This window comes from Puma concolor, chromosome C1, assembly GCF_028749965.1.
Source record: "Puma concolor isolate L17-30 chromosome C1, mPumCon1.1.hap2, whole genome shotgun sequence".
NCBI lineage: Eukaryota > Metazoa > Chordata > Mammalia > Carnivora > Felidae > Puma > Puma concolor.
Window position 1 is genome coordinate 119,191,118 of NC_141674.1, and position 26,332 is coordinate 119,217,449.

Here is a 26,332-nt window from a genome sequence, read left to right on the forward strand (position 1 = left end):
TAGACTCCTAGAAGCCTAAGACAGAACGGCAATTGGGGAGGCTGTTAGCTAAACAAAGATTTCAGGGCTTGCACAGTTCTGAATAAATTAAGTTCAGGCTCAGTCAGAGGAGACAGATCTTGATGAATACCCAAGGCATTTAGGTAAGACCCTGGATAATCCATGCCCTAGGAATAAAAACAAAGTTAAAATAGACTTACCTTAACAAAGCTTAAAACTAAGCCCCACAGGATCAAAGTGACCCGCTGGCAATTTAACTGCCTGCCAGAATAAAATAAAATTTTATTTAGAGGAAGATAACAATCCAGAGCTTTTACAAGAAGGGTCAGCAAACCTTTCCTGTAAAGAGCCAGAAAGTAAGTATTTTTAGGTTTTGAGGGTCATGGTCTCCACTGCAAATTGTCTTAACAACAACAACAACAACAACAACAACAACAACATCTTTTAAAAAGTAAAAACCATTCTTAACTCATGGACCAAACAGTAATAACCACCAGGCTTGCATTTGGCCCCTGGGCCAACTTGCTTTCCACTATTCCATATTACACTTAAAATAGCCATCACACAATGCAAAATTAGTGGGTATGTGAAGCGGGAAAAGTGTTTGATAATCAAGACACAAGACATATATTAGTCTTATGTAAGAGCTTCAAAATAACTATGACAACATATCAAAGCCAATTTAAGATAGAATACAGAAAACAGATTAAAATATATATTTCAACAGAGAATTAGAATCTATGAAAATGATCACATAGATAATCTAGAACTACAAAATAAGTGAAACAGAGGAATTCCTTGACTAGGTTTAATAGCAGAGTAAGCACTGGGAAAAAAGAAAAACAATCAGCACATGCAAAGACAGATTAAAAGCTATTTAAAGGACAGAAAAAAAATCATAAACTAGAATGGGATGCAATCAAACTAATATATATGTTAACTGGAATACAGGAAAGAAAAGAAAATGAGTCAGAAGCAATATTTGAATCAGTAAAGGTTAAGAACTTTTCAAATGTTGTAAGATACCAACCTACAGATTCAAGAAGGTCAATGAATACCAAGCAGGATAAAACACATACATACAAAACCATATATAGCTATGTTATTGACAGGTGACTAAAAATCAAAGAGACAGAGAAAATTCTTAAAAACAGAGGAGGAAAAGGACCTCTCTCTTGCCCTTCAGGAAAACAACAATAAGACTGAAAGATGACTTCTCAAGAGAAACTATGAAGGCCAGTGAAGTGGCATCTTTAAATCAGTGAAGGAGAAAACTATCAACACAGAATTCTATACTCTGCAAAAATATCCCCCAGAACATCAGAAATAACTAAAGACATTTTCAGACAGAAAGTTGAAAGAATCTATCATCAAGAGACCTTATTTAAAAAAAAATAAAAGTGGGGCGCCTGGGTGGCTCAGTCAGTTAAGCGTCCAACTTCGGCTCAGGTCATGATCTCATGACTCATGGGTTCGAGCCCCACATCGGGCTCTGTGCTGACAGCTCAGAGCTTGGAGCCTGCTTTGGATTCTGTGTCTCCCTCTCTCTCTGCGCTTCCCCCACTTGTGCTCTGTCTCTCTCTGTCTCTCAAAAATAAATGTTAAAAAAAAATTTTTTTTTTTTCAACGTTTATTTATTTTTGGGACAGAGAGAGACAGAGCATGAACGGGGGAGGGGCAGAGAGAGAGGGAGACACAGAATCGGAAACAGGCTCCAGGCTCTGAGCCATCAGCCCAGAGCCTGATGCGGGGCTCGAACTCACGGACCGCGAGATCGTGACCTGGTTGAAGTTGGACGCTTAACCGACTGCGCCACCGAGGCGCCCCAAAAAAAAATTTTTTTTAAATAATGAAAGAAATTCTTTAGGATGAAAGGAGAGGATTCTAGATGGAAACATAGATATATAAGAAATGAATAGCTGTAGAAACTATAGATATAAAGGTAAATAGAATAGTAAATATAAAGGTAAATATAAAGGTAAATGATTGTTTAAAGCAATAACGACAAAGTCTTATATGGTTTATAACAACATGAGGGGGATATTAAAATACTTAACAATAGCAAAAAAGTAGGAGGCAGGTAAATGGATTTAAACTGCTTTAAGGATTTTGCATTGGGGGAGGACAACAGTAAATGTATTAAAAGGAGACTTTTTTTTTTTTAAATTTTTTTTTTTTTCAAAGTTTATTTATTTTTGGGACAGAGAGAGACAGAGCATGAACGGGGGAGGGGCACAGAGAGAGGGAGACACAGAATCAGAAACAGGCTCCAGGCTCTGAGCCATCAGCCCAGAGCCCGACGCGGGGCTCGAACTCGCGGACCGCGAGATCGTGACCTGGCTGAAGTCGGACGCTTAACCGACTGCGCCACCCAGGCGCCCCTAAAAGGAGACTTTTATAAGTAAAGACACATTTTGTAATTTCTTTTTTTTTAATTTTTTTAATGTTTTGTTTATTATTTATTTTTGAGATAGGGAGACAGAGCATGAGTGCGGGAGGGACAGAAAGTGAGGGAGACACAGAATCTGAAACAGGCTTCAGGCTCCAAGCTGTCAGCACAGAGCCCGATGCAGGGCTTGAACTCATGAACTGTGAGATCAGGACCTGAGCCGAAGTCAGACATTCAACCGACTGAACTACCCAGGCACTCCCACATTTTGTAATTTCTAAAGTAATCACTAAAAGTCTGATATTAAAGGATTAGCCCAGGGATGACTGGGTGGCTCAGTCGGTTGAGCATCCAACTTCAGCTCCTATCATGATCTCACGGTTCACAAATTCAAGCCCTGCATCAGGCTCTGTGCTAATAGTGCAGAACCTGCGTGGGATTCTCTCTATCTCTTCTCTCTCTGCCCTTCTCAGACTCATGCTTTTTCTCTCTCTCTCAAGATATGTAAATCAACTTAAAAAAAAGATTAATCAAAAAAGCTAATAGAGGAAATATAATAAAATAAGAAAGAGGGCACAAGAGAATCCTTTTTTGGTGAGGGAAATAATCAATGACTTAATCTTGTGGTGGTTCCACAGATGTATACATATGCAAACACTCTTGAGTTGCTTAATGAAGATTTATGCACTATACAACACGTATCATACGTAATAAATTTTAAAAACCTATATATAACATCCAGGGTAGAGAGACTGAGCTGCAGTATCTTTCTAAATAAAATTCAACATATTTCTCAAAAATTTAATGGCTTACGTTATTTTCACCATTATTTTTTTCTATAATATATACTGGGCACTCAATAATTACTGTCATTAAATAGATATACAAACAACCCACAATTTTATTTAATTTACCATACAACTGCCAAAATAATAAATACCTAATTCTCAAAACTGGAAACTTAACAATTATTTCCTCTTTACTTTTTAAGAATAAACTAGCATGTTTACAATTTCTGTATATATGTATTTATAATTAATATTGCCAGTAAACACACTGGGTTTTGGAAATAGTACATGGACACAGTACATAGATGAAAATATTATATATACATACAAAGCAATAAGAAGATTGCTATTTTGTGGAATTTTTAATTTTTTTTTTTTCAACGTTTATTTATTTATTTTTGGGACAGAGAGAGACAGAGCATGAACGGGGGAGGGGCAGAGAGAGAGGGAGACATAGAATCCGAAACAGGCTCCAGGCTCCGAGCCATCAGCCCAGAACCTGACGCGGGGCTCGAACTCACGGACCGCAAGATCGTGACCTGGCTGAAGTCGGACGCTTAACCGACTGCGCCACCCAGGCGCCCCTATTTTGTGGAATTTTAATAAAATTCTTCCAAGGAAACATATCTGGTACTACAGAATAGACAAATGGATCATAATCAATAGAAGAAATCAACCTTTCTAAATGTGTAACATAAGTCAGATACATAAATAAGCACTTCACAAATATTCTCATTTTATTCTGAGCATCCCATGCAAGGCAAATATTATTCTCTCTTAACAAATGAAGAATCTAAAACACAAAAAGGTAGAGCAACTTATGTATACTCACAAAGCTAGTAAGTCTTCAAACTAAAGACTTACAAATTCATCACTGGGTAACTGTCCAGGAAGTAAACATCATTATCAGTAAAAATTTATGCATGACAAATGTGATACAAGACCTAAGGAGTATACATACCTCATGAAACATAACAGGAGTAAAGAAAAAAACAAGAAATATGATAACCTTAACTGCACATAGCTATACATCTGATCGATATAGTTTTCTAGTGCTCAATATGATACAGTTTAGGAAAAAACATTGTGAAATGAAGCAAAGCTTTAAACATGTATGACATACTACAATGTTTAAATTTCAGACTATGTGGTAATTGGCAAATTATCACATCTTTTTGCACTAAAGGTGACAAGTTCCATTTTAACATGTGATTTTACTAGAAAAAAAATTTGGTAAATAGTAAATTCTCCTCCAGGGTGGACATTGTTGAAAATCAATCTGAGAGGTGTGAAGGTTAAACAAGGCAGACTGGACACGAATGTTTGCTTAAGACACACTAAAATAACAGAAAAGGCAGTAAACAAAGTGAGTCTGAATAAGTAACAGGCCCCTCCATGACCATCTCTCACCCCCACCCCCTTCCCATTGCCAATTACTGTAAGAACCAGAGACTCTGGACTCAGGGACATTGGGGACAGCTGTTGATTCATCTTTACTGGATTGAAAACAGGGAAATCTACGTAAGTGCAAGTCTACTTACTGAAGAGCTAAGAGCTCTCCAGTCCATTTCTCTCGCTCAGTGCTAAGAAGACCCAGCAAGGCTCTACAAACTCCAGGCAGATGATAGGAGCATTTCTCTCTATGGAAAAGAAATACCGAACTAATCAAGTAATATTACATAACTATTTTATTTATTGAGAGGACAACAGAGAAGAAGAATTATCTGTGTATGGACAGGGGAAGGGAGATGTAAGAGATCTGAAGTCTCATTCTTCAAAGTCAATAAAGAATATCAACAACAACAACAAAAAAAAACAAGGCAGACAAAAGCAGAAATAATATAGGCATGTTTCTTAGAACCATAGTAATAAGCATGAGAGAATAACTGTTTTGAATGTGGTTATTTCTAAGTAGTAATGGGGCAGGGAACTGCTGGCTTTTGTGACAACATTTTTAGAACTATTTGGTTGTTTTTTTTTTAACTGTATATATGAATCATATATGTAAAACAAAACACTTCTGAGGGAATCTGAGTGACACATACAGTATTTTTAAAGGAAATAACATATTGAATTTAAGTAGGGCTAGAAAATGACAATAAAATAATAGTTGAAATGTTGACTAGAGGTCCTAAAAGACCTTCCCTCTCTCCCTCCCTCCCTCTCTCTCTCTTTCTCTCTCTCTCTCACATATACACACACACTCTCTCTCTCTCTCTCTCCCCCCCCCGCCCCCCCCCACCTCTCTCGGCTCTGCCACTGACTTAGTAAGTAACCTAATGACTCTAAACTTACTTCCTCACATATACAATATATAAAGTCAGTGCAACAATAATCAGGAATACAATTCCCTAAAATCCTATCCTCCTTTACAGATATAGGACTATCTGTGGTTGCAAATGAGTACATCTCATTTAGCTAAATTCACCATCCTTATACTCCTTTAGCTTCCCATCTCAACCTGCACCCCACCTGCTAACCACACTGTTGTAATTAGGTTTACACTACTGATTTGGTTAACAAATTATTTCACAGACAAAAAAAGGAAAAAGTTCAGCCAACTAAATATTCATCAACCCAAATTATCACATAACAAAAATATATATTAATTGAATTTCACCTTATTTCAAGAAAAAAAAATTGATGATTTATGGCACCTTTTGTTAACAACTGAGGTACTAGTATCATTAAAAAAATTATTGGGGCACCTGGGTGGCTCAGTCTGTTGAGCGTCCGACTTCGGCTCAGGTCATGATCTCACAGCTCGTGAGTTCGAGCCCTGTGTGGGGCTATGTGCCGATAGCTTGGAGCCTGGAGCCTGCTTCGGATTCTGTGCCTCCCTCTCTCTCTGCCCCAACCCACTCGCATTCTGTCTCTGTCTCAAAAATAAATATTACAAAAAATAAATGAAAAAAAATTATTGGGGCGCCTGGGTCACTCAGTCAGTGTGACTCTTGGTTTTGGTTCACGTCATGATCTCACGGTTTCCTGAGTTTGAGCCCTCTGTCACACTCTGCACCGGCAGCACAGAGCCTGCTTGAGATTCTCTCTCCCCTCTCTCTCTTCCCCTCCCTCACTCATGCTGTTTCTCTCTCTCTCAAAATAAATAAACTTTAAAAAATGTATCAGTTATTCTTGAGTACATAGACATATATAACAAACAAAACAATTTAGAGAACAGCTTTAGTACTATTAGCATAATTTTATTTCCAAAAAATAAACTAAGGGAAGAGTGCCTGGCTGGTTCAGTCAGAAGAGCATACAACTTTTGATCTCAGGGTAATGAGTTCAAGCCCCATGTGCAGCATAGAGCCTACTTAACATAAAAATTTAATTAAAAAAAAAAGTAAACTGGGACAAAAAGACCAAAAAAAAAAAAAAAGGCAAAAAATTCCTCAACGCATAAGCTTTGTTCCTCGTCTTTGAACACTACTCTCTATGAAGCACCTTAGAACTACACACTGAATAATGTGTGCTGAATAACTTTCTCTTCCACTGATCCTGAGTGTGACTTTGTGACAGCACTAACAGAATGTGGTGAAGTAACATTATGTGACTTCCAAAGCCAGATCAGAAAAGGCAATGTGGTTGCAGCCTGGCTCCCACTCTCTCTGAGGATGCTCACCTTTGGAATGCTGTGAATATGCCCGGGGCACACAGAGAGAGCATACACAAGTGTGTAAGCCTCAGCTAAGGTCGTAGGTAATAGTCATATGAGTGAATAAGCCTTCAAATGATTGTAGCCTCCAGCCTTGAGTTTTCCAGCTGAGGTCCAACCATGGAGGAGATATAAGCCATCCCTACCTATGTGAATCCTTGACTCACAGAACCTCTGAGGATAATAAATATGCCACTAACTTTTGGGGTAATTTCTTACACAGTCCTAATAACTGGAATAGGGTGGTTTTCCCCAACCCTTCCTTGTCACACAGGCTACTCCTAAATCGCCATACTGACATAAAAAAAAAAAAAAAGCCAAAATTTGGAAAAAGTCCGCATAGGTAGGTGAAATGAATCCACGTAGTATGGATACTATGTACTTAATGGAAACATGTTTTTAGTGACTGACAATGAATTCAAGGACACAGAAAGAAAACACACTCCATAGGCTGGCTACAGTAAAGTAGTTGTGCCAAAACCATAGTGAAAATGTAACTTCAAACTGAAACAACAGTAATAGGCTTATCTCAACCCTGTGTCTACAAAGAGAAAGAAAAAAAGGAACTAATGAAGTTTTATCAGTTCCTTCATTACACCATTTTCTCCCAGGACGATATACAGAAAAGATTTTTATTTTTTTAAAAAAGCTCCCCCAGATGATTTTTTTTTTAAGTTTATTTATTTTGGAGAGAGAGAAAGAGACAGCACATACGCAAGCAGGGGAGGGACAGAGAGCAAGGGAGAGAGAGAATCCCAAGCAAGCTCCGCACTGCTGGCACAGAGCCGGATGTGGAGCTAGAACTCATGAACTGTGAGATCGTGACCTGTGCCAAAACCAAGAGTCAGACGCTTAACTGACTGAGCCACCACCCAGGTGCCCCCACATAGAAAAGGTTTTAATGAGATGAATACAAGATGGAAAAAAAAGCAAACTTTGGTAAAAATGAACATTTAATCTGTGGTACAGACATCTTTCAGGGAAAGGAATGATTTCAACAGCTAAAATGCTACAAATCCTTGCTTGGCAGCCTCCAGAGACTACCTGGAGAACTGAACGGTTCTCCTTCCCAGGGAATAGAGAGGCTGGTGAAACTAGCAGCTGCCCACAGTGGGTATTTCTGAGACCTAATGGTACTTACTGGACTTAGAGAATAATATCAGAAGTTTGAACTCCCCTGTTAATTTGCAGACTAGATCACATGATGCTGTACAGATTGTAAACTGCACAACTAGAAAGCCATTCACATAGATTAAAATATGCAGCATCTACACAAAAGTACTAAGTGCACTAAAAGTACACTTTGAAAGACTTGGGTCCAAATACCCTGAGGAATAAATATACTACATATCCAACAGTCAATTTCTTATACTGTTCCTCTTAAACTAAATTTGGTGATGACCTGAAGTAAAGGTAAAGTTTCCAGTACCATAATATTATCAGTCTAGTGATACTCTCAACTGTATTAAAATGGACATTTAAATATATATAACATGTATTAAAGATATATAAAAAGAGTAAATATATGTCTTTCTAAAAGAGTAATTAGCACATTGATTACTATATTGAAAAATACAACATTCCAGGGGCGCCTGAGTGGCTCAGTTGGTTAAGCACCCAACTCTTGATTTCGGCTCAGGGAGATCGAGCCCCATGATGGGGTCTGCACTGACAGCACAAAGCCTGCTAGGGATTCTCTGTCCCTCTCTCTCTGCCCCTACCTGGCTCATGTGCATGCTCTCTCTCTCTCAAAATAAATAAAATAAACATTAAAAAAATACAACATTGGATTATTAACTAAAGTGCCCAACAGAAAAAATTTTGCTAAACAGAAAATAGCAAATCCTTCTGCAATATTTTGAAACAAATACAGAATTACAAGTTAAAATTAAAAGTAAATATGAACTAAGTATAATGAATATTAAATTAAGAATTACTATTTAACCCCCCCCAAAAGAATTTTAATGAGTCAATAACAGGAAAAGGGACTTTTCTTGTACCAAGTCCCAACACATGAATTTCCATTAACTAAAAATTTTTATGAAGTAGAATTCCCTTCACTAAATATTATTATCCTTTGTTGGCAACCTATACTATGTATTAACAGAGGACAGAATACTAAAAAAAAAAGAAAAAAATTAAAGCTAACATTTCGGAAAAGCACATTAGTTGGGTATGTTAGAAAATACTCTTAAAGGTACTACTCTGCAGCCACTTTTCCAATGTGAAATGGTTCGGAGTTTGGGTAAAAAAATAAACTAGCAACAGATTAGCGATCGTGTTGTAATACAGAAAATTTTAAGTTTAAGAAACTGGTAAAGAAAGAAGATTAATATTTTATTTTTTCCAGCTTTGAGACATAACTGACATGACATTGTGTAAGTTTAAGGTGTACGACAAGATGATGTGATACACATATACATCATGAAACAATTACCATGACAAAGTTAGTACATGCATCACCTCACATATTACCCTTTTCGTGTACAGTGCAAACACTTAAGGTTCACTCCCTCACCAACTTTCAAGTATATAGTACAGTACTGTTGACCACAGTCACCATGCTGTATATCAGATCCCCAGAACTTACTCCTAACTGGAAGTTTGTACCGTTTGGCCAACATCTCATTTCCCCCACATCCTAACCCATGGAAACCACCATTTTACTCTTTCTGAGTTCAGCTTTTTTTTTTAGCTCTCAGATATGAGTAAAGTCACACAGTATTTATTTTTCTCTATCTGGCTTATTTCACTTAGCATAATACCCATGTCCATCCAGGCTAATTTCAGAAGATTAGTATTTCACATCACTGAAAGATTTCTAAGTATAGAAAAACCCAGGTAACACAGCAAAAAACAGATGGAAGGTGCTACAGAAAGGCAGAAATGAGGAATGAGGAATCCAGTCCGAACACAGACTATACACCAGCCACTATTATTTCATAGTATTTGATTTTTGAAGGGGACAATGGTTCTGTGGTAATTTATGAGATTCCTAGGCTGAAGTACTTACATGTGAAGTGTACCACTTACTTTCAGAAGGTTCAGAAAAACACACAGAAAAAGAAAGATAAAGCAAATGTGAAAAATGTGAACAACGGATCAGTCTAGCTAAAGAATATGTGGGTATTCATTACCCTATTCTTCCTCCTCTTCTGCAGGTTTGAAATTTTTTAAATAAAAAAGAGGAATACGCCCTTGTATATATCAAGACATGTACAAGTATGCTCACAATAACGTTACTGACAAGAGCCCAAAGTGGAAAAAATCCAAATACACCAACAGTAAAGTGGACAAGTAAATGGTGACAAAGAAGTGAATAAGCAAATTGTGGCATATTCACATAACTGAGTACTACATAGCATTGACAACGAACCAACAACTGTCAACATACTGCATGGGTGAAATTCACAAATAACATTAAACAAATAAAAATAGAAATAGGATGAACAAATATTTGTTGAATAAATATTTCAGACAAGACTCAGATAAGATCAGGGCTGTCCTTTATCTCTGTTTAGCAAGCTTTATTCACGGAAAGTACAAGAAAGATTATGAAGAAAATGTGTAAATCACTCACGGGAATAAATTCCTTTCAAGCACCTCAAGCTCATTTATAAAAACCAGCCACAAACGGATTTGCTCCACTTATCATAATGCACTGTTGGTGTGTCAACCTTTTGAAAGACCCAGTTTAAATCAAAACTTATACTAGAAACTTACAAACCCATACTAAAAAGACTTTCTTCACTGGATAATGAATAAGGCTTTTCAAAGTATAATACAATTAAACAATTTTAGTTTTAAAATATAATCTAAATTCAGATTATGAAAAAAACTATATAAAATACTTACATTAACTTTGAAAGCTTGTACAGTGTTATCCAGAAGAAGGATGTTGCAAACCACCTCCGTATGCTGTCTGTCTCGGGCCAACTCTGATGCTCGTACATTGTAGGTTCTGCCAGCAGGCAATCGGAAACGTGAGGTCATTACTGTCCACACACGGTCTAAGTTGAAAAACAAATTCACTGAATAAAAGAATAGTTGAAGATACAATGTAGTTTAAAACAGCAAGGCTGTTATATATTGTTCAACTAACACTTAGGTAAAAAACAGTTATAACTTTTGAAACACCTGGATAAGAATTGTAGGCATAAATAAAGGAACCGTATATAGTTCATCATCTAAACTAAAATTCAAACTGCCTGAAGAAAAGCTTTATTTTGAACTGTTCCATTGGGAAGACAATACATGAATTGTTCAGGAAGTCATAATCCAATTCAAAATAAATAAATTTGGGAGTAGCCAAAAAAAGGGGTAGGAGCATATGCTATCTTAGGAAGCTGGAACATTTCTCACCAATGCAAGTATTAAACGACACTGTAGAATAGCAAATGGAAGGAAGATTGTGTAACTTTGAAGGGCCCTTTATTAAACTGATTCAGATTTGGGGGAAACATGGGAGTTTGCTCAATTTTTTAAAATACAATAATACCCTTCATTTTAACTATCCTCATATTCAAACTAATTCTAATAGGATTATTCTTATTATTCTCAAGAAAACAAAAACAAAATAGAAAACATAAGACTACACATCTCTGCTTCTCAATTTTTAACCTAAGAGGGAAAAACAAGGGCACCTGAGTGGCTCAGTTGGTTAAGGGGCTGACTTTGGCTCAGGTCATGATCTCGCAGTTCATGGGTTCGAGCCCTACATCAGACTCTGTGCTGACAGCTCAGAGCCTGGAGCCTGCTTCGGATTCTGTGTCCCTCTCTCTGCCCCTCCCCCACTCCTGCTCTTTCTCTCTGAAAATTAAATAAACATAAAAAAAATTAAGAGGAAAAAATAGCATTCCCAAGAAAGAAGAGACAACACATTGCTATTAGCAGTACTTGATGTTAAAAGGCAATGAAAGTTGTAGCTTTGAAGTTCTAAAAATTATATGAAACACAGAATTACATACCAAAAAAATTAGCGTTCATGTGGGAGAACAAAGCTAACGACATTTCAGACAGTCAAGGATTCAAAGTTTAAAATCCATAAAACTTTCCTCTTAAAGACAATTAGAGAAAAGAAATAAGATATATTAGAAACACAAGGTATAGAATTTTTAAATATGAATAAGCAATAAGTAGTAAGAAATCTGAATAATGAGTAAGCAAAAAATAATAAAAATAAACACCAATTCAAATCAGTGGTATCCAGTAACTGCAGTTGACATCACAGACTGTTCATGTCAAAATGATTAAAGCTAACAGTCAGTGTTACACATGTATGAGAACTATATAAGGAAAACAGCTTTAGCAGTTGACAAAGAAGGGCTAAGCCAAGTAAGGTTCACCAATTACAAGACAGTGATGGGTGGTTTCCGGTTCCATACGTAAAGAGCTTGCAAGCCCCCATGCCACTTTAACAAGTAAAAAGTAGAACAGACTGGAAAATCACCAATGCTTTTGAGATTTATGAGAAAGAGAAGATCAAGGCAAACTACTGTCCCCAAGACTGAAGAGACAGGCAAACAGGTCTCATGTAAAGAGTCACAAGCAGAAACCACCCAGGGAACCAGTAACTGTAACTGGCAAATTGCTGGGGGCTCAGTGTGGACAATTCTGAGAGTTAAAAAAAACTCCAGGGGACTTCCACAATATTGTGAGATTTATTTCCAAGAATCCAATTAGATTCCCACAGTAAGTACTGAGAAAAGTAGAGTTAAGCTTTCTGCCAGGGGTAAACATACATACACATACATATACATACTACACACACACACACACACACACACACACACACACACAAACTATTATTAAATACACCAAAGCACTCTGTTCTTAACAACAACTGCCCTTAGGAGAAACTAGTTAACAAGAGCCTAACAAACCTGGGGCAAGGAAAATACTCAACTCCAACTAACTCTAGCCTTCTGGTGGGAGAAGGGAAATACGCAACTCCAGCCCACTTTAGATATCCTGTCCCATCTAAAAGGGGAGGGAAAAACTGAGAAACCCTGTCCAGAGACACAGGCTCTCTAAAATACTGAGACTTAACCAGAGGATTACAGAATTCTTCTCTCCTCCCCCCACCCTTCCCCATACCCTTCCCCACACCTACTAAAGGCCTATTTACAGCATTTCCTCTTACCACTACACCATGCCTGCCTATCAAGAAAAATTTACAGGGATGTCAGGCTGCCTGGCTGGCTGGCTGTCAGCAGAGCATGTGACTCTTGATCTCAGGGTTGTAAGTTTGAGCCCCATGTTGGGTGTATAGATTACTTACAAATAAAATCTTTAAAAAGAAAAAAGAAAAAGAAAAATTTACAAGGCATGATAAAAGGCAAACCACTATTTGAAAGGATGGAGCAAGCATCAGAACCAGACATGAAAGGGATGTTGGAATTATCACAGAGAGAATTGAGAAGAACTATCTGTGATTAATATGCCAAAGGCTCTAATGGATATTGTAGACAACATGCAGAAACAGATGGGTAACGTGAGCACAGAAATGGAAATCCTAAGAAAGAACCAGTAAGTAATGTTATAGGCAAAAAACACTAACACATATATATGAAGAATGCCTAATGATAGACATGTATCAGACACAACAGAGGAAAGACTCTCTGAGCTAGAGGATATATTAATAGAATCCTCAAAAACCAAAAAGCAAAAAGAACAAAGACTAAAAAAACAAAAACAAAAATAAAAACAGAACACCCAAATACTGTGGGACAAAAAAAAATTTTTAAAAAGGTATAACATAGATACAGTGGCTATACCAGAAAAAGGAGAAAAATAAGAAAAAATATTTATAACAGTAATGACTGAGAGTTTCCCCAAATTAATGTCAGAGATCAAAGTACAGATCCAAAAAGCCTTGACAACACTAAGAAGGAAAAATGCCCCTCCAAAAAAACAAAACAAAACCCTACAAAAACCAGCCTATACCTAAGCATATAATTTTAAAACTACAAATCAAAGATTAAAAACTCCTGGAGGCACCTGGGTGGCTCAGTTGGCTGAGTATCCATCCAACTTTTGGTTTCATATTGGGTCACGATCTCACAGTTTGTGACTTTGAGTCCTACATTGAGCTCCACGCTGATGGTGTGGGGGCTGCTTGGGATTCTCTCTTTCCCCCTCTCTCGCTGCCCCTCAACATGTCTCTCTCTCCCTCCCTCTCTCTCAAAACAAATAAACTTTAAAAAATTCTTAAAAATGGGGCACCTGGGTGGCTCAGTCAGTTAAGTGTCTGACTTCGGCTCAGGTCATGATGTCTCAGTCTGTGAGTTCAAGCCCCCTGTCAGGCTCTGTGCTGACAGCTCAGAGCCTGGAGCCTGCTTTGGATTCTGTGTCTCCCCGTCTCTCAGCCCCTTCCATGCTCATGCTCTGTCTGTCTCTGCCTCTCAATAATAAATGTTTTTTTAAAAAAAATTTTTTTTAATTCTTAAAAAAAAAACAAATCCTGAAGGAAGTCACAGGAAAAAAACACTGAGGAGCAAATATAAGAATTACATCTGACTACTTAAGCCTGCAAACAAGAAGAAAGTAGAGTGGAATGTTTGAAATGTTAAGAGAAAAAAACCCACCAACCGAGAATTCTATATCCTGCAAAATTACCTTTCAAAAGAGAAAGAGAAACATACAATTTCTCAGACAAAAAAAAAAGGGGGGGGGGATGGATTTGTTGCCAGTGCACCAGTCTTGAAAGATACTTTTTAAAAAGTTATTTAGATGGAAGCAAAATAATATAGGTCAAAACTCAGATTTACATAAAGAAGAGTTTCAAAGAAGGAGTAAGTGAATGTAAACTAAAAACTTTTATTTTTATTACTCTTAATCAGATAACAGTACAATGCCCTCCACTTGAATATGGCAAAGACAAGAAATTTGATGAGATTTTCCTTCCACAATTAGGTGAAGGGTAAGAAAGATATTGCAGATGTGATTTAAGTCCCAAATCAAAAGAAAAGAATGCCTTTGGTGGGCCACACTGAGGTGCAAAATTCTTTTACTTCCTGAAGTAAAAGAAATTCTCCTGCTGGCTTTAAATACATGGTCTGCCAGGGTGCCTTGGTGGCTCAGTTGGTGAAGCATTCGACTCTTGATTTCGGCTCAAGTCATGATTTCATGGTTCGTGAGTTCAAGCCCTGCACTGGGCTCTGCACTGGCAGCACGGAGCCTGCTTGAAATTCTCTCTCTCTGCTCCTCCCCAGCTCATGTTCTCTCTCAAAAAATAAAACAAAATAAACATTTAAAGATATGGTCTGCCGTATTGTAAGAGGACCTGTGTCAGGAGCCTCTAGATGCTGATAGCCAGCAAAAAACTAAAGACCTGAGCCCTACTTTTGATTGTATTAATCAACAATCACATGACCTTGGAAAAGAACCCAGGATCCCCAAGTCTAGTCAACATCTAGAGAGCAACTTTCCAAGAGCCAACCAAGCTACACCCATACACCCAACCCACAGAAACTGGAAGAAAATAAATGTGTATCGTTTTAAACTACATTTAGGGTAATTCATTACACATTAATAGAAAATATGAAGCAACACACACAACGATCTCTTTGTGTATGTTAAACTCTTGCCTATAACAGATATATATTTTCCCTTCTCCCCAGCCCTGCCTTCCCTTCAACTGGGGTGAGTGGTCCAACTGAAAAAAGTGGTCAAAGACCTAAGGAAATTCATAAGGAACAGAGAATCGGCAAATTAGGTTTAACAGTAGGGGGAGCTACCAAAAAAAAAGAGCACTGGACAATGTTATAAAGATATTCCAATGTCAAAGAATGGTACAGGAATGACAGGATCAAAAAATATCAGTGTATTCTGCCAACACCAGTCTTCCCCATTTATTGGCACACTTACTTTTGACATTTGCACCTGAACCCAGATTAACAGTTTCCCTGAAATTTCTTTTTTTGGTTGTTTCAATGAAATTTCTATGTAACTCACCCAGATACTTCCATATTTGAGATTCTTCCATAGTCTTGAAAATTATCTACATTTACGATACATACCACTTGACAAGTGACACAATTATGGCAGTGACAACCTAACTGCCCACAGGTGATAAGAAATAAGATAGCAATAAGCCAAATAAGCTAATAAGCCAAATAAGCTAATTCTGACAAATAAGTCGTCAGAATTTCCATTACATTTTGAAAACACACTCCCAAAAGTTATGAGCATCTTAATATATGACATCCAGCTGACAGATGAGTGCTTTTCTCAGAAGAGACACCTTTTCCTCGTACCTCAAACTTTTTCTATTCACTTATGAAAGTAAGATGTTCTTTTGGAGATGCTAAGAGAACATAATTGTTGAAAGTCTCAGTTGAGCAAAATATCAAATGCTTCTAGGGGGCTCTTCTGATCATCCTCTATGCTACATATAAATTTTCAAGAAATCATTGAAGGAGACTATATGAACAAAGAAATCTATCCATTTTAAGAACTCTTTAATTACATATGTCCTTGATTACTACTCACCATAGTCTAGTTTATGTTATCTCATACAATTTTCTAACTGATGTTTAGGGAGTGCTAATATCATGCTTTTTTTTTTAATTTTTAATATTTATTTATTTTTGAGAGAGAGAGAGAGAGCACGAGCAGGGGAGCGGCAGAGACAGAGAGAGTCACAGAATACGAAGCAGGCTCCAGGCTCCAAGCTGTCAGCACAGAGTACCACAAGGGGCTTGAACTCACAAACTGTGAGATCATGACCTGAGTTGAAGTCAAACGCTTAACCAACTGAGCTACCCAGATGCCCCAACTAATACTATGCTTTAAATATATAGTTTTATCGGGTTCAGCTTATGATCTCATGGCTCATGAGTTCAGGCCCCACGTCAGGCTCTGTGCTGACAGCTCGGAGCCTGGAGCCTGCTTCAGATTCTGTGTCTCCCTCTCTGTCTGCCCCTCCCCATTCATACTCTTTCTCTGTCTCTCAAAAATAAATGAACATTAAAAAATTTAAAAAACTATATATATATATATATATATATATATATATATATATATATATAGTTTTATTATGACTATTATTTACAAAGTGAAATGCAAACAGCAGATTATTTTGAAAACCAATTATTAACATTAAGCAAATATTGTATTGGGTATTACTTCCATTTTTGGCAAAAACAAAGAAAACACTGAGTAGCATTTCCACAGATATGTAATTATTTAGAAAACTAAGTCACATGTTTTTAGAGACTACCCAAATCTACTCTTAGACAACATATTTAGAGATAAATGTATCCTGAAAGAAACCCATCTATTGGCTCCATGTTTAAACAGGTTTAGTAGATTATAAATAAGGTTAAAGCCACTGTTCTTTACAGACCAAAGAAACCTAAACTTGGGTACCCTAAATAGATAATATTCAAACAAGAAGAACTAACAATAGGACAGCAGGACATTATAATTAACATATGTAAATGTTCTTAAGTTAGAACAAAATGTATCTACCCTCTATCCTCAAAATCTCATGTTCCTTAGATTTATGCTTATAAATAAAAATATTTTCCAGACAGTGGTTGTACTTACATATTTTTTAAATTACACGATAAAACTTTAAACACAAGCTCAAGTAGCTATTATTACCAAAATATTCCTCTCAACCTCAAGTCACTAACAATAATGGGCAGAAAGTATTTAAGACAATGCAAATTAACTTTAAAAGAATAAATTTGCACTGCTAAGCCCAACTACAGAAATGCACAATCTATTCTAAACATTCAACGCTCTTAAATGTGGATTGTCACAAGATGTTGGCCACCTATAATTTGCAATAAAACCTTACTAGTTTACACCCTGCTGAGAGTTTTAAATAATTTTATTTGATTACGTGGTTTGATGTTATCCTCTAACCTTTGAGAAAAAAATTCATTAATAGTAATCTTCAAATTTTAAAAAATATTTCTTGAAGAGAACAGACATTTCTCCAAAGGAAACATACAGATGGCCAACAGACACATGAAAAGATGCTCACCATCACTCACCATAAGAGAAATGCAAATCAAAACTCATTGCGATGTCACCACACATCTGTCAGAATGGCTAAAATCAACAACACAAGAGACAACAGGTATTGGAAAGAATGTGGAGAAAAAGGAACACTTGTGCACTGTTGGTGGGAAAGCAAACTGGTGTAGCCACTATGGAAAACAGTATGGAGGTTCCTCAAAAAGTTAAAAATACCCTACATGCCAGCAATCACATCACTGGGTATTTACCCAAAAAATACAAAAACACTAATTCAAAGGGATATATGCACCCCTATGTTTATAGCAGCATTATTTACAATAGCCAAATTATGGAAGCAGTCCAGGTGTCCATCAGTTGCTGAATGGATAAAAAGGAGGTAATATTTATACAACGGAATATTATTCAGCCATAAAAAAAGAATGAAATCTTGCCATGTGCAACAACATGAATGGAACCAGAGTATAATGCTAAGTCAGACAAAATAAGTCAGTCAGGAAAAGACAAATACCATATGATTTCACTCATATAAGGAACTTAAGAAACAAAACAAAACAAACAAGCAAAGGGAAAAAAAGAGAAAGACAAACCAAGAAACAGACTCTTAAATTTTAGAGAACAAAACAATGGTTACCAGCAGGGAGGTGGTGGGGTATGAGGGAAATAGGTGATGAGGAATGAGGAGTGCACTTATTGCAACGAGCTCTGGGTGATGTATGGAATTGCTGAATCACTATATTGTACACCTGAACTAATATAACACTGTATGTTAACTAATTGGAATTAAAATTAATAAAACAATTATTTCTTGAAGGGGAAAAAAAACCCTAAAAGGAGGGACTCTGAGTTTTAAACTCATATTCATGAAAAATATCCTTTCCATTAAAAAAAATTAGAATAATTTCTTTTTTTAAAAACAAACAGTAATTTTAAGTAATCTCTCTGCCCAGGGGCGCCTGGGTGGCTCAGCTGGTTAAGCATCTGACTCTTTGAATGAGGCTCAGGTCATGATCCCAGGGTAGTGGGATCAAGCCCCATGTCAGGATCCCCGCTGATTCCCTGTCCCTCAGCCCCTTCTTCCCCTCACTTGCACATACAGGCATTCTTTCTTTAAAATAAACAAAAACAAAAACTTTAATCTCTCTGCCCAATGTGGGGCTTGAACTCACAACCCCAAGACCAAAAGTCACATGCTCTACCAACTGAGCCAGCCATGTACCCCAGGAATAACTTCTAAGTAGACTAAATATTCAGCGAATATTTGCTAAACTGTGCCAGGCACTGATCTAGGCCCTCAGCATACATCAATTGGGGGGGGAGGGGGGGGATCACAAGTTCCTATTCTTATGGAACTTATGTTCTAGCATAAAATATTTTATTTTCCTCTAGCCCTCTTGCAAGCATCCTTCAAAAGAAGCTGTAAGTGCCAAGTAGGCAGAGACTGGTTCTAACATAATTACCATTATACTTCCTTTTATAACTTTCAACCCCAAACCTTATTAAGATGCTGGGCACAGAGTAAGTATTCCTTAAGTAACCAAATGAAAAGTATAATAAATTAAGTATATTTTCCAGACTATTCTGTCTTGTACATTTTAGAATCTTAGCTGTGAAATACAGTCTTATTAGCACTGCTCCCACTACTCAGTATCTTTAGTGCTAAGTTACTTTCTTGGGAAACACTACTTAAAGACTTCAGACCTAAAGCAAAAATGAACTGTCTAATCCACTCTTGAGACTTCTCCATAAAATGAAATCTTCACTTCAGTTACGAAGATTTAGTTACCAATATACTAAGTATATTCACACTTTTTGCCACATTTACTTTCCTCTCATAAAGCAATAATTCTGTTTGATTTCTGGGAAATTTTATTACTTGAAAATTCTAACTGTGAAAAAAATTATGCCAAATCTTCAGGATGCTTTAGAAAAAAAAGGTCAATTAAAATTCTCCATCACAGGGGCGCCTGGGTGGCGCAGTCGGTTAAGCGTCCGACTTCAGCCAGGTCACGATCTCGCGGTCCGTGAGTTCCAGCCCCGCGTCGGGCTCTGGGCTGATGGCTCAGAGCCTGGAGCCTGTTTCCGATTCTGTGTCTCCCTCTCTCTCTGCCCCTCCCCCATTCATGCTCTGTCTCTCTCTGTCCCAAAAATAAATAAACGTTGAAAAAACAAACAAAAAAAAAAAAATTAAAAAAAAAAATTCTCCATCACATCTTTCTTTCTTCATCTGAAAAGTGTTTTCAGTAAAACTGATATACATGTATACATAACTGCTTTCAGTGGAAACGAGCCCTCTCTTTTTAAAAGAATATGAATTCTGGGGTGCCTGGGTGGCTCAGTCAGTTAAGCATCCAACTTCGGCTCAGGTCAGGATCTCACCACTCGTGAGTTCGAGCCCCGTGACAGGGTCTGTGCTGACAGTTTAGAGCCTGGAGCCTGCTTTGGATTCTGTGTCTCCCTCTCTCTCTGCCCCTCCCCTGATCAAACTCTGTCTCTCTCTTTCTCAAAAACAAATAAACAGAGGCGCCTGGTTGGCTCAGTCGGTTAAGCGTCCGACTTCAGCTCAGGTCATGATCTCACGGTTTGTGAGTTTGAGCCCCGCATTGGGCTCTGTGCTGACAGCTCGGAGCCCGGAGCCTGTTTCAGATTCTGTGCCTCCCTCTCTCTCTGGCCCTTCCTCTCTCTCTCAAAAGTAAATAAACATTAAAAAAAATTTTTAAATAAAAAAATAAATAAATAAAAATAAATTTAAAAAATAAAAAATAAACATTAAAAAATAATAAAAAATAAAAATAAAAAATAAAAGAATATGAATTGTGATCTATAAAAATGTTCAGTCATTTTATACTCAATGTACTAATAAAATTTTAAATATTCTTAAAAGACCTAAAATTATGATAAATCTTTTTGTCTACAGACATTAAAAATTTATGCATATTAAGTCAAAAGAGCTGAGCATAAATGATGATATTCAAACTACATAAATTACGGGCAAATATAATAAGAGACAGAAAAAGCATTCAGGCATATTCATATAGTGGTGAATTAAAATTCTGAGATAAAATTCTTTCATATTTAGAATTCTAATGTTAATACAATGTTTTCTGTTCAGTAAAAAGCACATTCTTTCTGAATTTCTTTTAACTTCAAAGGACAAAATGATAGTTTATTTTCAATCATCACAAATACAGATTAAAAGGTTTAGGCTGTCACAAAAAGAAACAAATGACATGGCTTGGCAGTAGCAAGAAAGTACAAGAAAGATGAAACGGGTGGTAGAGAATAAAACAGGGGACACACAAATCTTCCTTGACATGACAGAGGACATCTGTGGAAAACATTCTTAACATCATACTTCACACTGAAAAATGGAATGGCTTCCAGCTAATAGTAGGAACAAAACGAGGAAATCCAATCAGCTCTCATCACTGTTATTCAGAACTGCAGTGGAGGGGTGAGGAGTAGCAATTAAGCAAGAAAAAGAAATACAAGTCATTGAGGTTACAAAGGAAGAAGAAAAACCATCAATATTTGCAGATGGCATAATTAGCTACATAGAGAATCTGAAGATTTACAAAAAAAAAAAGCTGCTGCTAGAATAACTTGAGTTTAGCAAAGCAAAATACCACGCCAAAGGTAAAAATTAATTGTATTTCTAATAAACTAGCAACGAAAAAATAATATTTTAAAAATAATATAATTTACAATAGCATTAAAACTGAAAACTTCAAAACCAAGGAAGAAATATTAATTACTAAGGAAGAAATAAAATCTATGAGGGGATATGTTGTGTTCACAGGTTAGACGATCTATAGATTCAAGGCAATCTCACTAAAAATCACAGCAGGCTTCTTACAGAAATTGACAAACCATTCTAAAACTTATATGAAAATGAAAGAGACTTAAATAGGTCATAAAAAGATTTGAATTGAAAATAGATGAAAACAACTTCAAAAAAGAAAGAAAATGGGAGACTAAATCTACTATTTTAAAACTCATTCATTATAAGCTACAGAAACGAAGGCACTATTGTATTGACATTAAGATAAATAAAGGAATGAAACAAAATAAGAGTCCAAAATGAGATCTACACATATATGGACAACTAAATTTTGACCAAGATATACAGACACACCTCATTTTACTGTACTTCACAGATACTGAATTTTGACAAATTGAAGGTTTGTGGCAATCCGGCATCAAACAAGTTTATGGCATCACTCTTCCAACAGCATTTGTTTACTTCAAGTCTCTGTGTCACATTTCAGTTAATTCTCTCAATATTCACACTTATTGTCATTATTATTATTATAATTGTTATGATGATCTGTGACCAGTAATTACAACTCATGTATAGCATTTTTTAGCAATGAAGTATTAAAAAAAATTTTTTTAACATTTATTTATTTTTGAGAGACAGAGACAGGGAGGGGCAGAGCGAGAGGGAGATGCAGAATCTGAGCAGGCTCCAGGCTAAGAGCTGTCAGCACAGAGCCTGACATGGGACTCAAACCCACAAACCACGACATCATGACCTGAGCCAAAGCCAGATAGATGCTTAACTGACTGAGCCACCCAGGCGCCCCAACAATGAAGTATTTTTTAATTAAGATACGTACTTTTTGAGATCCCTGGGTGGCTCAGTACATTAAGTTGTCCGGCTCCCGATTTTGGCTCAGGTCAGGATCTCACTCACAGTTCACGGTTCAAGCCCTGCATCAGGCTTCGTGCAGAGCCTGCTTGGGATTCTCTCTCTCTCTCTCTCTCTCTCTCTCTCTCCCCCTCAAAAATAAGTATTTTTTTTTTAAATAAAGTGAAAAGAAAAGTATATATATTTTAACAGTATTTTTAGAATTTTTAAATTTATTTATTTAATGTTTATTTTTGAGAGAGAGACAGACAGAGCATGAGCAGGAGAGGGGCAGAGAGGGAGACACAGAATCCAAAGCAGGCTCCAAGCTCTGAGCTGTCAGCACAGAGCCCAATGCAGGGATTACCCACACATAAAAAGATGCTCAACATCATCAGACATTGCAAATTAAAACCATAACACAAGATCACTACTACCCATCAGGATAGAACAACACTAAATGCTGGCAAAGAGCAGGAAAAAATGGATCTCTCATTCATTGCTGGTGGGAATACAAAGTGTCACAACGACACTAGAAAACAGCCTGGCCCTTTCTTACAAATTTGAACTTACGTTGTGACACTAGAAAACAGCCTGGCCCTTTCTTACAAATTTGAACTTACTCCCAACTCTATAAGCCATCCATTCCATTTCCAGGTAATAAATGCATATGTCCATATAAAGACTTGTATTTGTTTAGGTAAACAGTGGAAACAAAACAAATGTCTATTAACAGGTAAATGAATTTATTCACATGTGGTACATACCTATTCACCTGTGGTTTGTTAATAAAATGGAATACTAGTACATAATAAAAACAGAACTATTGATATACACAACAAGATGTACAAATCTCAAGATAATTATGCTCAAAGAAGCTAGATCAAAAAGAAGAGTACAGGGAGGGGCAACTGGATGGCTTAGTCAGTTAAGGGTCCGACTCTTGATTTCAACTCAGGCCATGATCTCTTCAGTTTGTGAGTTCTAGCCCCACTTCGGGCTCTGTGCTGATGGTGCAGAGCCTGCTTGAGATTCTCTCTCTCCCCCTCTCTCTCTGCCCCATGCACGCTCTCTCTCACAATAAATAAACTTAAAAAAAAGAAAATAGAGTACATGCTATATGATTCCATTTATATAAAATTCTAAAAAATACCAAGTAATATTTGGTGACAGCAGAGCAGCAGTTCCCTCAGGTGCAGCAGTGTGGAGGAAGGGATCACACTGGGGCACAAGGAAACTTTTGGGAGTAAAGCACATGTTCATTATATTGATTGTGGTGACAAGAAGTTTTATGGATGTATAAATATGTCAAAACTTATCAAATACTATACTTCAAATATATATACAGTTAATTATATGCTATTTTATTTCAATAAAACTGTTAAAAGGGGTGCCTGGGTAGCGCAGTCGGTTAGTCTGACTTTTGATTTCAGCTCAGGTCATGATCTCACAGTTTGTGAGATGGAACCCTGTGCTGCTCTCAGCCCAGAGCCAGCTTGGGATTCTTCTTCTTCCTCTCCCTCTCTCTCTCTCTCTCTCTCACCCTACCCCACTTGCTCTCTCTCTCTCAAATAAATAACTTTTTTAAAAAAACTGTTAAAAAGCATACAGTCAAACCACTTAAGAGGGACAATATGTAGAGAATTCTGACATTATGATTCATAATCTCCTGATTATATAAGAAAATTCAATTTAATTTAACATAATGCACATTTTGGCCACTTCATCGTGTTAATATGGCTGATTTCTTCTACTAGTGGCAAATGCTGACAATGTAAATTTAAATTTTTAATACTCAGTTTGAACCTTAGATGTCACAAGAATTCAGATGTAGAGACTGTTCTGTATGCTATTACAATAAGGCCTGTTATTAAGAATATAGATGATCACCAGATGTATGTTTATTCTATTTAACCTACATCTACCTCATTTGCTTCATCTATAAAATGGTCAAAGTAATAGCACTCACCTCAAAGGGTTATTTTAGGGACCATGATATAACCACGTGATGTACTCTAAGCTGAAAAACAAACTGACTAATCTTCAAGTGATCAATTTACTCTCAAAGAATAATCTATACAATGATATTAAATGGTTCTAAACACAGGATAGTCCAAATATGAAGGAAACAACTTTTTGTTTTCAATTCAAGAGAAATTTTTTCTCTTTCAAGAGAAAAAAGAATTTGTGAACTTGAAAATAAGTCAATTGAAAACAGCCAATTTGAGGACCAGAAAGAATAAAGAATGGGAAAAAAAAAAAAAGAGTCTGAGACCTGAGAGACACCATAATCAACTACACTAACATATTTATAATGGAAGTCTCAGAACAGTCAACTAAAAAGGAGGCAGAGAAAATATTTGAAGAAAATGGCAAATGGCAGATTAAGTCCCCAAATTTGATGTTTAAAAATTTAAGCCACCCATCAGAAAAATCCATTGACTTCCAAAAAAGATAAACTCAACCAGATCCTAGACATATCCTACTTAAACTATTAAAGCACAAAGAAAAAAAAAATCTTGAAAGTAGCAAAAGAAAAGTGACTCATTGCCTACAAGTGATCCTCAATAACATTTACAGACTAATACCTAATAGGAACCATGTAGGTCAAAGGGCAATAAATGACACAAAGTGCTAACAGAAAAAGACTATCTACAAGAATTCAATATCCAGCAAAACAATACTTCATAAATGAAGAATTTAAGAGAGGTCCAAAAAACAAAACAAAACAAAACAAAACAAAACAAAACCTAAAGGAATCTGTCACTAGCAGATCTGCCCTAAGGGAAAAAAAAAACACTAAAAGATGAAATAAAAGGACATTTAGAGAGCAACTAAAATCCACAGGAAGAGGGGCACTTTGGTGGCTAAGTCAGTTAAATGTCTGACTTCAGCTAAGGTCATGATCTCATGGTTCACAAGTTCGAGCCCTGTGTTGGGCTCTGTGCTGACAGCTCAGAGCCTGGAGCCTGCTTCGGATTCTGTGTCTCCCTCTCTCTCTGCTCCTCCCCTGCTCACACTCTGTCTCTGTCTCTGTCTCAAAAATAAACATTAAAAAAAAAAAAGTAAAAAATAAAATAAAATCCAAGGAAAAAATGAAAACCACCAGTAAGGGTAACTATGTGGCTAAATATAAACAACCCTATGAACGTATTTTTTATTTGTAACTTTTTTCCTCCTGATTTAAAACACAAATGCATAAAGCAACACTTAGAAACTGTTGATGGGATTATACTTTATAAAAATGTAATCTATATGGCAATACTACAAAAAGGAAAGGGAAGGTGAGCTATATAGGAGCAAAATTCCTATATTTGAGATTAATCTGCTATCATCCCCAACTAAACAGTTAGAAGTAAATTCCCAGGGAAACCACTAAGAAATAAGCTGAAAATAATACAGAAAATAAATGACATAATTAAAATGACAGGTTGGGAAATATCAACTTAAAAGAAAGCTATAATACAGATTACAGTGGAAAAGGGACAAAGACTAACAAAACTAGTAAGACAGCACTACCTTATCAATAACAACATTAAATGTAAATGATATAAACACTCAAATCAAAAGGCAAAGATTCACACAATAGATCTTTTTTTTTTTTTTTTTTTTTTTTTTTTTTTTACAATAGATCTTTTTTAAAGCCCTGCTCCAGGGGCACCTGGGTGGCTCAGTCGGTTGAGCATCCGACTTCGGCTCAGGTCATGATCTCGCAGCTCGTGAGTTCAAGCCCCGCGTCAGGCTCTGTGCTGACAGCTCAGAGCCTGGAGCCTGTTTCAGATTCTGTGTCTTCCTCTCTCTCTGACCCTCCCCCGTTCATGCTCTGTCTCTCTCTGTCTCAAAAATAAATAAACGTTAAAAAAAAATGAAATTAAAAA

General features: G+C 36.7%; 1 protein-coding gene across 13 annotated transcripts in view; it reads right to left on the reverse strand.

The window, feature by feature from the left end:
* The window catches only part of PTPN4 (protein tyrosine phosphatase non-receptor type 4), a 236,883-nt gene that overhangs the window by 180,556 nt on the left and 29,995 nt on the right, over window positions 1–26,332 (reverse strand). For 7 of the 13 annotated variants that reach the window (XM_086718407.1, XM_086718410.1, XM_086718412.1 and 4 more), the window contains exon 2: window positions 10,691–10,845. In XM_086718407.1, the coding sequence (XP_086574533.1) occupies window positions 10,691–10,828 (138 nt within the window). In that variant the 5' untranslated portion in view covers window positions 10,829–10,845. Of the gene's footprint in view, window positions 1–200; window positions 262–10,690; window positions 10,846–26,332 lie in introns of all 13 variants that reach the window. The other 6 variants (XM_086718402.1, XM_086718409.1, XM_086718405.1 and 3 more) reach the window with 1 other exon arrangement.